At 36.8% G+C, this 15,702-nt stretch overlaps 1 protein-coding gene across 1 annotated transcript in view; it reads right to left on the bottom strand.

The window, feature by feature from the left end:
* The window catches only part of LOC138049691 (vacuolar protein sorting-associated protein 8 homolog), a 34,429-nt gene extending 20,048 nt beyond the window's left edge, over positions 1–14,381 (bottom strand). The window contains 20 exon segments of the mRNA XM_068896095.1: positions 111–146; positions 1,611–1,685; positions 1,788–1,874; positions 2,377–2,460; positions 2,669–2,749; positions 2,855–2,896; positions 4,601–4,678; positions 4,881–4,937; positions 5,931–6,033; positions 6,844–6,894; positions 7,021–7,088; positions 7,928–8,014; positions 9,177–9,256; positions 10,239–10,283; positions 10,397–10,451; positions 10,539–10,571; positions 11,734–11,824; positions 11,990–12,084; positions 12,183–12,248; positions 14,152–14,381. Coding sequence (XP_068752196.1) covers positions 111–146; positions 1,611–1,685; positions 1,788–1,874; positions 2,377–2,460; positions 2,669–2,749; positions 2,855–2,896; positions 4,601–4,678; positions 4,881–4,937; positions 5,931–6,033; positions 6,844–6,894; positions 7,021–7,088; positions 7,928–8,014; positions 9,177–9,256; positions 10,239–10,283; positions 10,397–10,451; positions 10,539–10,571; positions 11,734–11,824; positions 11,990–12,084; positions 12,183–12,248; positions 14,152–14,292 — 1,455 coding nt within the window. The 5' untranslated portion in view covers positions 14,293–14,381.
* Positions 14,382–15,702: the final 1,321 nt, after the last annotated feature.

Raw genomic sequence — 15,702 nt, 5'->3', positions numbered from 1 at the left:
CTCACACTGTGTTCTGATTAGTCGATGTTACCTCTTTGGCTTCAATATTGAAACCCCATTTGACATTTTAGCAAGTGACAGAAGGAAACAGAGTGTAGATTAAAACTTACATCTTGCCAGTTCCTCAATGTCAGCACGTGAACAGACTAAAAATAAATACCAGTGTTAGAGTGGAATGTAAAAAATACGTATAAATCAAAGAGAAGCATTTGAGTTCAGCTCCCCTGAAGGAAATTGATGTCGACAGAAAGATTTTGAAACCAAGAAATGTTACAACTCTCATATGAGAAAGATACAAGGGAAGTTTGGTGACAAAGTTTTAACATTCATGTTTGTCAAGGGTAACAAGTTTATTTCCAAGGTAACTTCATCATGAGCGATAACGAGAACGAAAATCTATCATTCTCTAGTGCTTCAACACACACAGGCACAGGCTAACACACAACACTTATGTCCACAAATGAACCTACAGTGTATGCATGCCCAGTTTTGGTGTCCAACATGAAGATTTTGCTAACTACAGTATTTCCAGAAACAAGGTAAGGCTAAAGGTTACCATTATTTTTAGCTTAGGGTTAATGCAGCTGTTTATTCTTACTTGAGGAACAGCATTTGGGAGACACTTTGTGACTTTAATTGTCTGTATTCCGAGACAAGAGTGATGTTGAAGTTGGGGAAAATTGAGCAAGGGGACACTTCGTGACGCTTATTGAAATCCGTGTGCATCCAATTAGGGGCATTTCTGAACCTGACACATCATGTTTTTCAGCCATGGAGTATCCAGTTAAAGTTCGATATACAAGGTTGCAAGAAGCTTGGAAAAAAAGTGGATAAGCTCCATACACCTTAATCCAAAATGGCGGCCACTTCAATAATTATAATCTTTTGTTTTCATTCAAGTTAGCCCTTGTGGCTTGGTTCTTAGCTGAAATTTTGAAAGAATATTTTACATATACCTATTTAAATAAAAACAAAACAATATTAAAATGGCAGCCATCTACATCTACATCTTGACTTATGGCTGTTTCTGCTTAGGTGGCCTCGTACACCACAAGCCTTTTTAGAGACATTACGCCAAGCCGGCCACTTCTGCTGGAAAGAACACACTCACAGAGGACAGCCACAACAATGGGAACTTCATCCCGTACTCTTCTTGAATAGTGTGTGGGTTCTTTAATGTCTCACAGAGAACTTACTGTATAAAAATGGAAGATATTTGTGAGACAGGGCCTACAGTTTATAGTATTTATTCGAGAAGACTTGAAAGTCTAACCATTTGTGGGTGAAATTACAAAGAAAGCGTGTTCTCCTCAGTTATTTTAAGACCCTGGGCGTTGGTGCGGCCAACTGAGACAACATCCCGAATGGCAGCCTAATGCTCAACCAACTGAGCCACCAGTGCGCAGTGACGGGCACCAATGTGCGGTCATTTTGGAATAATTTATGGTGTATGGTTTTAGCCAAAGAAAACTGTGGTCAGTATCAAATTTCAATAACATGTACTTGTTTGTGATTCTTCACTCTTTATAAGCTAGCACAATTAACTCTTTCACCCATGAATCAACCACTCTTACAAGGGAAAGGGTTAAAAAAAAAGCACAGTACACCACCTTCACTCCTAACAATAACTGCTGTCCATTGAAAACCCGGATGGTCTGATAACAGGAATGCTCACTTGCTGCCACCTGAAACAGCAGGACATTTTTAACTGGGTATGTTGGATTTTATCAATTTGTTTAAAAAAGCAGAGTGTAATTAGCTCTTTAAGAGAAAAGGCAAAGTCTTACCAAAGCTTTGCTGACATTTCCTCCAGTGGACAGTGATTTGAAATAACTGCTACTGTACACAAGCTGAACTAAACTCAAGTCAAGGACCTGTAACACCGCAAAATAAGATTACTATATTGCAGAAGGTGACTTTTATAACTATTGTGGCTGGCCATAAAATCCTACAGACATACTATTCAAACGAAAGCTACTAATACAGTGTGATTACTTTCCTTTTGTGCATAAATGAAATCATAAAATGTGACAATTAAAATAAAAGCTACTAAACAGTACTTTCTTGTGGTGCTGTTGATTATGCTGCACAATCTACGGTAGTTTGAACATTGTTGTGACAGAGGATGAAAACCTTACGTGGGACGATTTAAAATGGAAGGAAATGAATGAAAATGGCTGAAAACCCTAGGTACAATGGAGTAGCAATTTTATGAACGCTCTAAAAGTGGCAATTAATGTGGTAGTGTTCATAGTGCTGTGTAAAGAGGTTTGAGCTCTAATGTCTGTGGATGAAATCCTAATGTGTGACCATTCAATTGAATGCTTATAATAAGACCGTCATGCTTGATGGCAGTTGTGTTCATTGTCTTTTTACCTCTAGTTCTTCCATACTCCACACATCTATCACATGCATTCTTTCCAGGGTGTCTAAAGTTGCTATTACTTGAGGATTTAACCACTATAAAACAAGGAATGACAATTAACTCTTGCAATAAATTTGAGTTACTTACATAAGTTCTAACAGTTTACATGGTTACATGTTGGCTACATATCGTTTACATGTGAACTTCATATATACATAATTACAGACATGATGAAATCCAACATACATGTTACACGTCCAAATGTTACAGCCTACTGTCCTAGTTGAAATGGCGCAAACTTACATTCAATGAAATAAGCTTGTATGCAGTCTCAATCCTCTGAAGGAAAACAAATCTGACTTGCTTCTCTGCTTTGCTGTGAGCCTAATAAGCAAAATAATTAACTCTCTTTCTATTGTCTCTTGCACTCAAATGATTAAATAGTATTCTTGTAAAAAATCATTGCCACAGCACCAGTGAAATGCAAACCTGATAGAAGTAAATTTCGGATCCTCTGGCAAAAGCAAGAACCTTAAACAGAACAACAAAAAGAAAAACAGTTTTCCAATTGAACTTCTACTTGTAGAAGGCAACTTAAAATAACAAAATTTTCTATTAATCAGTACAAATCCTGATAACATCCGAGGTGTGAGAATGCCTTGACCTCTGCAACGACGGTGCAATACTCTACCAACTCACCACTCTTTTGGGAGCAGATCAATTTGTTGGGCATGAATTACTTCTGATTGGTTGACAAAATGGCATGAAAAGTGGAACCAATCACTGAGTGAAGTAATGCAAAACCAATGCAATCCGCTAATAATTACTTTCAACATTCAATTGAAAACTGCTCTAAGGTGATTCAGAAGTTGAGTTACAGTTACCTCTCTCAATATTAGTATTAAAAGCAGTCACACTTGAGCTGGAGACTTCATTATTGATAACTATTTACCTTAGAAATATTACAGCTTTTTTCATGCTTTCTAGTTTCCATTTTTAATAAGAAAAACAAGGAGTCTTATTCCACAGCAAGGTTAAATCAAGCCTCCTCACTTTTATTCACAGGCTTAGTCACTGGAGAGTCAGGGGGGGTTTAGCGGTTCTCAACCGCGCCTCCCACCTCTGTGACCCCGGTTCAACCCTGGCCTCGGGTCATATGTGGGCATGTGGGTATGTGTGAGTTTCAGTCGATCTCAATCTGACTCCAAGGGTTTTTCTCCAGGTACTCCAGTTTTCCTCATCAAACTTGACTCCTAGTCAACTACATCCGGCTGCGAGCAGATACCCTTAATAGGGATAACCACTGGTATCCTTCCCTTTCATTGAATTAAATGAATAAAGTTGGTATTATTATTATTATTATTATTGCTAATGATCTCAGATAGAATCTGGTTTTCATTGGTTCCGGGCAACAACCAGTTGTCTAAGGAAACCAAGAAGCATATTTCATTGTACTTTCCTCTCTTGACTACATTTCCAGCACTTTCCTAAGAATCCTTGTTGTTCCCAACAGTAGAGATCTCTGAATCAGTTCAATGGATGTGTCTACACTTATGGTCCTCAGATTTTCTTTAACCTCAGTGGTATTGTTCCCAATGCCCTACCACTATGGTTATCACCTTTGTTCTTACTCCCCACATCTTTCGAACTTTTCTCGCAAGGTCTTGATATTTTTCTACTTTCTCATCTTCTTTTGCTCTCACCCTTCCATCTTCTGGGATTGCCACATCTATGATTTGACAGTTCTTCTCACTTTTGTCAATGATAAATAAATCCAGTCTCCTTGCCTCTATCTCATGGTCTGTCCAGACACTAAAGTCCCACAGCATCTTGTAATCCTCATTTTCAAGTACACCATCCGGGACATGGTCATACCACCTCTCACTTCGCTCAAACCCATATTTTTCTGACAGGTCCCAGTGAACTGCCCTATAGCTACATTGTCATGCCTCTTTTTGTATTCCTTCTGCGCCAGTTTCGGGCACCCACTTACAATGTGGTTGATGGTCTCATTGTTTTGTTTACACATTCTATTTTGGCATCATCCTGTGACCTGTCGATCGTTGCTTTTACGTATTCTAATTTGTTATTATTATTATCATTATTATTATTATTATTATTATTATTATTATTATTATTATCATTATTATTATAACAAATAACTATAAAATGGTCTATCATTTACTGAGTTAGTGAACTTTAGTCGTTTAGAAAAACACTGACTTACTAACTCACAGGATCAATGACTTTTTCAGACGCCACTTGGATTATTGCAAACTGCCAGGACAACAAAGGCAAGCAGTCTGCAGAGCCCTTGAGTAAAAAAAACAACAACAAACACAACAATTATTTATGCGTTATTTTATTTTTTTTATGTTTGGTTTATATTTAGGAAACTAGGACCACATTACATAGCCTAGCTTACATGTATGTGCTGTCAGGTACATAATTACAGGGTATAATTATGCAGAGGACAAAGCTACATAATACCAGTAACATAAGTCATACAACATACTTTTAATGTGTGTGTAAAAAGGACCTCAAGTTCTGGCTTCAATGTCAAAATCAAAACCTGTTTATAGAACAAATTACAAAAGAATCATTACTGACTGATAAACTGTTTCTTCAAGAAATAACCTGATTCCCTACAGTACAGATAAATGGAAATTTTTGCCTTATCTTCAGGAAAAGTGAAGAAATTATACTGCAAAATTTGATGAAAGCTTGTAAAAAATAGAGAATGCAGAGTTACTTGAACGGATATAAATTACTATGTCAATTTATGTGAGGAAAAGCATAAATTATGTTTTTAGAGAGTTATAATACATGTACATTACAAGTCCACAGCAACAAATAATTCACAGTATGTACAATATGACTGTTAAAACCTTAGCTAAAATTTGTGTTAGCAACTGATGCCATAGATTAATGTTTAAACTGTTTTATTATGTTAATGAAGAGAACAAGACTTTTAAATTTGAAAAAAGACATAGATCAAGCAACAACACGGACACAATTAAAAATCAAGGAGGCATTGCACATTCATTGGGAGAAACCCTCCCTAAATCAACAACTGTTTCATGTAAATCTTAATCTCTCTTTGTAATCAGTTGTTGTATCACACCATTGTTATTCTTATTTTTCCGCTACATATTGTACATCATTGTTATTCCACCCGCAAACTGATGATGGCACAGGAGTTGCCGAAACATGTCTTTTTTCAAATTCAAAAGTCTTGTTCTCTTCGTTAAGATTGTTACAAAATTGCTGCTTTTACATCGTTTTAATATGACTGTATAAACAGAGATGTAAGAAACCCTTTCAAGCACACTTTTAATACATGTACCATTAAATGAATGTTAAATTACCTACTTTCTGCAAATGATTCCAAACCAGCCTTTGAGTTCTTTGCAATTTTGTGTATTAATTGTCTAGGCCTTTGTGCATTTTCAATAGAATTTCAAAGACTGAATTGGGCAACATTAGCAGAAAACTTAAATCACACTTAATAATTTTCAAACATGGCATTGTTCAACTAGGCTCTTTCTAAGAAGTCATAAGATACCTTAGTAAGGGTGGCTAATGCCAACAGTGACTGTTCATACAAAGGATGATCCTTCATTGCATCATGCAGGTGAAGAGGTGCCATTGTGCACACTTCACCACGGCTTTGAAAACAAGTTTATCAGATTAGTCACAGACACATTATTATAACTACATGTAGTAGTAATCTCAGATTATTAAAGTCTGTTTGACAATCACTTTGGAAGTAAAGCAGAAGGGTAGGGAAAGAAACATTTTTTTATACGTGGTCTATCAACCACTTATTAATTTTTCTAAAAGGTTTAGTCACAGACATATTATTATAAAAAAGTTCTAACAAGAATTAATTGTCTCTCTTTTGGGAATCAGTCAATCAACTACCCAGAACAGCTGTGTGCTAATTTTATTCATTAATTAATACTTTTTTTAGAACATATGTTCATTGTTTCAAAATTTGTAACAACACAATTCCAAGGAGGCAATAGTCAATGTTACCTTACTTGTAATGGATCTTAGGTGAAATATTGCTTGAACAGTGCCAAAATAGTCATTAGTACGTAGTTTAGATCCCTAAACTTTCTGGGTTGAGGGGACATCATCCATGATTGACATCATTAACATGATTAAGCAATTGAAGGAAAAAATTGGGGACAAAAGGTCAAGAAATTAATTATCAGTTGATTTATGAGAAGCCATAAAATCCATTCATGATACAGTACATTTCTAGTCACTTATTGCATGGGAGAAAAATATTGATTCATCAGTTTAATAACAGTTATAACAGTTATCCCAGGGGATAATGTCTGACCCATCTTGCAAATTTCTCACCTGGATAAGACAATGGTAAAGATATACTAGATAGGATGTTTAAAGTCCTTTAAAGTTTCTTAGACATGGATTGGAACCACTTATTCAATTATATTGGTTTTTCCTACCTTCCAGAGAATAAGCATATTGATTCATAGGAACGCATTCCAATAAGTCTCCTGTCAATAATATTAATATTGAAATTTAGCCAAATTATTATATCTTAGATGTTTTTATGGTTTTTTGAAATTATTAATTTTTTATGCCTTATTTCAGCAAGGTACATGTACAACTACATTTCTTACTTGAAAGTGAGAACAAAGACAGATCCACCACTATCAGAACATATTGCTACTGAAGGGTCATCTGTAAACTAAAAACCAAAATGAACTGTAGAGAACTTATTACATAACATTTTACATAATCATAATGCAACATACAATGTTGTTGAAAAGGACAGAAAAGAGAACTGTATGGGACATATGTTACAGTGACTGCATACCTACAGTTGCAGCTAGGATGAAAGGTGCAGTTTTCCACAAAGAGTACAAAAAATGGAAATGCTTTGTTTATAGGGGAAGTGCACTAAGCTACATGTATCAAGTAACCAGTAGTTCACATGCCCTCACTTTTAATAATCTAAAGGAACAATTCAAACTTAACAAATCCAAAAGGCAGGCAGCAACCAGTTGGGTTTTTGCAAAGCGTGGTAGAGTTGAATCTGGGATAACCCGGCTCCAAGCAAATCCAAACCAGAGGTTGGAACAGGATTTGAACCCAGGGCAAGGTTCCGCATGCAAACCCAACTCCCTAAACACTGGACCACCACTGCCTCCCTTAAAGAAGTCATGCAATCATTTTGTTTCATGTGAGGAGTTTCTGGGCAAAATAACTTTGGAGCAATTCATGTTTCCAGGCAACATCATCATCATCAATCCAATTTTGATCTGGGTTTATCCCCTTAAAAGGGGGTGGCCGGATTTACTCCACTTTGTCAGTGATCTTTCTAACTCTCACTCTCCATCTCGCTTGATTCATGGCATCCTTTTTCTCCAAACCAACCATTTTGCTCTCCTTCTCCATTTTGTGTAATAGCTGTATTATTATTTTTGTTGGAATACTAGTTATGGTGACCATCATAAAATTTTACACTGTATATACTTGGTATAATTGCTTCAAAACCTTTTACAGGAGAACTCCTGCACTCCTTACCATAATATGAAGCACTGCACTGCCCAGTGGATGAGCATCTGTGATTGTTCGTAGTAGTTTCCCAGACTGTAAATCCCACATGGTTATCTATGCATAATTGTCATCAAGGAATGAAATGTTAAACAACAAACTTCGCCAAAGGTACATGCATCTTCTGTATACGTATCTCCTAGCTGCATGTACATGTACACTGTATACTAATAATTAAATTGGCACACACAGTAGCGCGGCCACATTGATCAAATGGCGGATTTTGATTGACACCAAGCCTAATCCGTCAAGGAATGGCTATTGTTTAATGAACGAGTATGGTGACCCCCATTTTTTATTTCATATATTTTATATTTGCTGAAGAATGGAGTATTCATGGAGTAGTGGAAAAATCAGCAAAAAGTCTATGGCCCACACTAAATCTATTTGGAGTATTAAGTACTCACAAAGGCATTCAAATAATTTTTTCAGGTATGTACATGAATTAACCATAGAATGACACCAGGCTTCGCGTTATATCACCGATTGCATTAATTTTATAAATTGGGCTAAATTTGTCCAATATCAGGGATGTGTTGCAATTGTCAAAGTAGCTCAAATATAGCCGTATTCATCAGCGTCGTGCCATGGAAACGAGCACAGTGACCCCCATTTTTAATTCCATTTTTATAATCTCCTTGACATTTGTTACAACAGTGCACGAAGTTTAATCTGAAATCTATGACAAGTTCTATTTCTAGGGAATCACCTTCATTCAAGGCTTTAACCCATTGACTCCCGGGGGTTCCCCATTGACGAGTAAAATTTTCTGGCATTAGACAGACTAAAGTACAGACCAACTTAGGAGTCAAAGGTTCACCCTTCCCCACTCTGTCTAACGCCAGATGATTTACAGTGTAACATGCCTTACCATGGCCACCCAACAAACTTTCACATTTGACAATTACATGTACATGTAAATGCGTTAACTCACCAACCCATGCAACAGTGTTCAACTAAATTACAACTGTGCAAACTTTGCAAGGAGGCATGACTGTCAATCAAATTGACACACCCTGATTGGCAGACAATTTGTAAAGAACTTTGTTAGGTGGCCACGGTAACGTGCGTCACACTGTAACTCACCAATTGAGGAGGCTTAAGGTGTGAATGGCTTAACACTTATTGACTGAACACATGTACTTGAATGGTCCTTAATCAAAAAGGCAACAAAATAATATTGAAAATATGTTTTTAAATTACCAATTTACATACCCACCTGACCTCTTGCATGTCCACAGAGAACTCTTGTACAGTCCATATTGATTCCAAGAGCTGTGACGGCACCATATTCAGCTCCTATTACAAACAGGACAATGGAGGACAAAGTTAACCCATTTACCCCTGAGGGTGACACTTTATAGATTTTACTTTAACGCCAGACAATTTTACTCATCAATGGCGGGTGTCGTAAGGCAAAAACAACTCTCTAACAAATAACAAAATAATATGAGGGGAAACTAATCCTGATCATTCTAACTGCTGTTCCTTTATTCCTGTCTCACTTGGTTAGTGCATGGCCTTCTGAGCTGGAGGTCGCAGGTTCGATCCCCGTCTTATTCCACCAACATCTGCTTCAACTCTCCTCTGATCCGTGTAGCTGTAGCTTTGAATATCCATTAAATGGCGCATTGACAGAGGAAAGAAGGTAAAAGGTGCGTACTGCGGGTTATAAGTGTATCAGTAACTCTAGTGCAATGGTACATGTTACCCTCAAAATAAGGATCAGCTTTTACCTTTACTTCAAAATATCAGTTTTGGATAGGAAGGATACATGTATTTACTTGCATGTTCTTTTCTTCTCAACAAACAGTTGAGACTGGTTACTGCTCTTATCGGTTTAGTGTACATGTTAGCTTATATCGCTCGTAAGGGATGGGGAATGTTGGTAAAACATGCTAGTGTGGAAAGAAATAATTGCACACAAATGTCTTCAAAATAAATAAAATTATTAGAGAATTAAATGAAAGGTATTACAATTGAAGCCACTGGGAACTTGGAAAAATCTGAGCCCCAGATAGGATTCGAACCCACGACCCTCCGTGATCTAGTCGGATGCTCTAACCACTGAGCTACTGGAGACTCTATGGCGAGCAAGGGTGAAATGTGGGTGTTTGACTCGAGCTGCATCATGCAGCCACAGAGTGAATGTGAGAGAATGATTAACACATTATTAAATGAAAGGTATTACAATTGAACCCACTGGGAACTCAAATCTGGACAGATCTGATTGGCAGCACTCAATATCAATAAACACTTATCTCTTAAAAATGGCTATTACCTAATGATGTATTTCCCAGCACAAGTTTAAGAGTTTGCTGAGGATCTGAAGAATAAAATATCAAAATTTTCTGAAGAAAAGATACTACCCAGTATTATTGAAGGGCTCAAATTATGAAACCACAAACAAAAAACATGAAATAAAACAAATTTGCTTACCAAAAACTAATGCTCCACCATGAGATGTTCCAACACAGATAAGAGAAGATACAGCCTGTCATCAAATGAGAGAAATGCTTTACTTGTGTGGTAATATTACTAATACATTTACAACTACCATACCAAAATTTATATTTCTCACCAAGGCTGTTGGCAATCCAGCATCAACCCTTGACTATAAAAGAAAGAGGAAAATTTGATATAAAATTATTTTTTTCAACCAATTAAGCACCCTCATGAAAGGAATCTGAAACAATTTCTCCATATAGACTGTACGATACATGTACTTTGTGGCGTGATCCCATAAAGTGCGATGATGATAATACATAAAATAATAAATGTGGTATGGCATTCAATGAAAAAAAAAATCATTCAGATAATACTTTTCAAGAGAATGACATAAGGATGTCTAAACCATGAAGGCAACAAACTTCTATTCCTTGAGACCAGTGATGGGTCATTTAACATTGTACAACGTTTTTGAACAATAATGAAGTGTAATTGAGTATGACCTTCAACATACATGTATCTTCTTTATTCAAAGAGGCAAGAAAGCCCTACCATTTGCAATTTGTCATAATCAGCTTCATGACATGTAGCATCCCTTGATAGTACATACAGGTCCATTGTACCTCTTGCTCAATAGTCCATTGTCTTCTGAGCAAGCTTAACGGGGTTGGCAGTCATTATTTTGCACAAGCTTATAGCGATGTTTTCTACAATTGGCATCTTAGATTATGAACCCAAGTTTAAAAAGCCTTCCAAAACACTAGGGTTTGCTACATACACAGGTCTGTAATGATGTATTTTACCTGAAACCCAGTTTTAACTGACTTTGATGTAGGTTGAAAACATAGTTCAACCAAGACAGCAGAAAATGGTTTGTTACCAATAAAACACACACTAAAACCAATCAGTGCAGAAAGCATAGAGCGAGTTTCAATCGAGTGTCGTAAAACAAAAACCAAAGTAATTACTTTGGCCAATCAAAAAGGACAGAGACAATCCGGTAAACCAGTCAAAACCCGAAGTAATTACACGTAGCCGACACAAAGTGTGGGAAAATGTGCACGTGTGAGCCACGATTGGTTTTGGTTTCACTTCTGATTGGTTGAAAAAGTGGCTTGAGAACTTTGAACCAATCACTGAGTGAAGCAATTATAAACCAAAGCAATTCGCTACTTACTTTCGACACTCAATTGAAAACCGCCCTAAAATTTAATGACTATGGAACCTAAAATAATAGGACTCCTGCTGTAGGCTGGAATAAAGAAAAACAAGAAATGCAAATGATAGATCTGAGGGACTATTAAACACACTATTAGTTTTGCACTCACAGATGCAGAAACCATTTGGCTTGATACACTTTTAAGCACAACATGACGCAGGACAGATCCATGCTTACTTTTCTTTTGCTTCATTTCTTTGCTGCAGAAAAGAAGGAATAATTTTCAAAACAGCATAAGAATTAGGTACCAAGAATTACATCTATAAGATAAATACTTTCTCTACAATAAAACATGACAATGAGAGTTCATTTACCCCTTCATGGTTGATAAATGTGAATAACACATAATGTATATTGCCTCTCACCTTGGATTCAAGTCACGAGAAGAAGACAAAAGTTCATTGTCAATCAAATTTGCCAGATCAGGGTCATCTTCAAAAGAAAGGATGTCCTCATCTTTCTATCAGATTTTTAAGAAATAAAAACATTATGAATACTTATGAACACATCACTGGAAAATTAAAAAAAAAAATAAGAAAGAGCTTTATTTTTCTCTACCTCATTCAGAATGCTTTCCAGTGATGGCATATTTACTACTTCTGGTAGGTCCAACTCAATGTCTACCTGTCAAAGGTTAGTCAACAAAACAGCAAGAGCTTGTTTTAAGAAAATTAAATAATACTCTCGACTGACAACTTACAAACCAAATACATGTCCACACCATACTGCAAATTAATGACTACGCCTTTTTTTTCCAATAGACCTTATTCACGATAGCCGCCATGTTGGATTTGCTATTATCATGCAAATTAGCTACACACTTCTGAGGGGGCAAACAACACAAGTTCAAGAGGTTATAAAGAACAGCTTAGCCACACAGCTGATTTGTTTCATGTTCATTGAATGTTTATCACCTAAGTGGTAAAATAGAATGCTTACACAAGTTACTTCCATTTTTTTTACTGAAAAATTAGCAGATAACGAAGTAGAAAGTAAAAATGTCGTAGGCAATCAAAAGATATAAACTTATTATAAAAGGTACTTAATTCTAAATTCTAAAATGTACTTATAGCAATGTTAATTCAATATTTCAACTAGCCAATTTTCCGCAATTTGCCTTTATTCCAATGTTTGCCCCCCAGCATAACACATGGCTACTTTGCATGACAATAGACCATTTTACAGTTGTGGCTAAGTTACCAGGCCTAACAATGGAAGCGAGGCTGCCGGTGACCCTGTTTTGATACAAACCTTCATGCTTTTGAAATGTTAATATGGACTAATTAGCGTTACAACAACACAATTTACATGATAAAAGCAGTGAGGTCTGTATCAATGCAAGGTCACCGGCAGCCTCGCAGCCATTCATAGGCTTGGTCGCTGAGCAAACAACTGTAAAATGGCCTATTTGAAAACCAACATGGTGGCTATCGTGAATAAGGGCTATTCAATTTATAGACTGAGCATGAAGTATTGGGTTTCCAATGGGAATGCCAGTGGATGGAGAAATTTAAGGAGTGGGAGGTGAAGGGACAAGAAGTGGTTAATGTGCATGCTTTGAGATGGGTCCAGTAGAATTTTTCTCCAGAAAATCTTATACACTGTACATGTACATTTGGACCAGGATTATTTTGCTTTTTTCATGAACAGAGCTTGGCCCATCCAGTGTTTATGTTTTTTGGTGCATTTTTCTTATGTTATTATTTGTAAAAGTTTGGGTGCTTTCCTAACCAAACTAGTGAAATTATAGCCAGAGAGTTTAACCAGGCACTGGGTTTTATTGAAAACCCTGAAAGTACAAGGACAATATAGTAAATGAAAAAACCAAGAAGCCAGAAGTTACAATACAAAGCAAAAAAAAGGTTAGCAAGATTGATGATTAAACCGTGTGAGAAAGCACACCACAAAGTTATCAGGGCTGAGCTTTAGAATGCTTGTTTGAATCAAACTCTATTTGTGTACATAATAAGCTCAATTAAGTAATGCACACATTTTGATTGGGTCTTGCCTATGATCTATTAGTTGACAGACGCACAGCTGACGTCATCATAAGAACTTTTAATTCTTTATCATGTACAAATATAAAAGAACTAGATTCCATGTTTCTGTGTATCTGTTCAAATGCACAGGTCAAGACCCCGGGATAGCTGGGTCAACCACATTAACTTCTTCCCAAAAATGATACACCTTTACTGGTATCAATAGACTGTTGAGTTTGCCATGTAGAATTACATTACATTTTAGATCCGGCTGACCAGAGGACACTTTGTATAAGAACCTAGAATAATTATACGATCCCAGCTAACCAGGAATCATAAACTGTTGTAGCTCGATGGTTCTTACGTAGGTCATGAATGTAGGTTCGATTCCTTCCTGGAAGTGTAATTTCATTTTAGTTGTTCATTTGCCCATTCCCAGGTTACAGATCTGCACATCATCTTTCTCAAGGGAAAATTAAACCATGTAAATGGTCATATGTAAACGGATATCGGAATCAAAACTACATCAAATACCCAGTTAAACTTACAGAATCTGAAACATGTCTCTGTCTGAAGGAACTAGTATTTGTAGTGAACGCTGCATCAAGAGATTCTAGAGATTCGAGTTGATCTGTAGTTGATAACAAGCCTGTCAACACACTCGTGTCCTCTTTCAGCTCGTCCGACATCTTGGATGTTCATGATTCCTAGTGCCAGCTTCCCCGGAAAACCGTTCATGTTAGGCAACGTACCAAACGAGTCATCCCGGGATTTGGACCCGTGCGATCGCTTTTTGGAAGCAGCTTTTTGGTTGCTTTCTGCTACCAACCTCGCCTCTCGGTACGGCATTGAGGGAGAGATAGGTCGGCACCTAAACCATATGAGACGAATCCCACGCCTAATCATTGCTCCAGACCGCTCGCTTAAGGTGCTTCGCTTGCTTGGGGTTGCTTTGGATGCTTTACTTGCTTTGCTTGCTTGGGGTGCTTTGCTTTCTTGAGATGCTTTGCGTCCTTGAGGTGCTTTGCTTACTTGTAATGCTTTCCTCGCTTAAGGTGCTTTGTTTGCCTGAGATACTTTGCTTTTTTGAGATGCTTTGCTTGCTTAAGGTGCTTTTCTTAGTTTAAAGGTAACTTTTTCAAGATATTAAGGTTCTCTAGATAAATGCTTAAAAGCTCATATAAAGAACAGCGTACAATATCAGACTTCATCTCTTCGTGTCATAGTTAATTAAATCATGAATTTATTAGACTTTGGTTATGAGAGCTTAGTTTCTTAGTTTCTTGTGAGCTGGATAAGAATTTCTATTTTCACAGCAACTAAAAGGTTCCCTGGGATAGTTTTTATATGCTGGACCCATGGATGCAGCTCTTTCGCGTTACTAGCAAGAAAATAAAACTCGTATTTTAGCTACCCTACTCCATATCTAACATGCCGTAAAGTTATTAAAAATAAGCCCGAGGCTTACATTTTACGAGTTTGCGGGGCTTGTATCTGGAAGAGCTTATACATGAAGGGGCTTATTTTCGGAATTTTATGGTATATTGATCTGAAAGAAGTCTTTGATTGATCTGTTTATTAGAACGTTAACACACACTATTGAAAGATCATAATGCAAAGATCAAGCATCAAACCTAGCGAATAAAGCGGATTGACAATTTTCTTTCTACTTTTTTCCTCTTTTCAAATAGTGACATCCCGCATCGCCATTCTAAAAAGTTGTAAAGTAAACTAATGTATTTGAAAAAATATATTTTGAGAAATAAACAGTTTTCAAAACGCTTAAAATGCAGTCTTAGAACAACTAATTCCCCAGGACTCGTTGGATCGCATCTCCTGTAAAAAAACTAATGCCAAACGGCTTCAGAGCCTCCCATTTAGACATTGTTATAAATTTTTGATAAGATGTACTAGCCAAACCTGTGGGCGGGTGTGAAAGAACAGAAAAATTTACAGTCACAACGTAGCACTCACAACATGTTCAATTCATATGTGAGGAAAAGATATCAGTCAGATTTTGCAAAGGTTATTGACATGAAATGCTTCATCCTGGGTTTCCAAGTCGGAAAATGCGTTTATGCCTTTGGAATCAACTAAAA

This window comes from Montipora capricornis, chromosome 5 (genome assembly GCF_036669925.1).
Source record: "Montipora capricornis isolate CH-2021 chromosome 5, ASM3666992v2, whole genome shotgun sequence".
NCBI classification, from domain to species: Eukaryota; Metazoa; Cnidaria; class Anthozoa; order Scleractinia; family Acroporidae; genus Montipora; species Montipora capricornis.
This window is presented reverse-complemented; position numbering and strand designations above follow the sequence as displayed.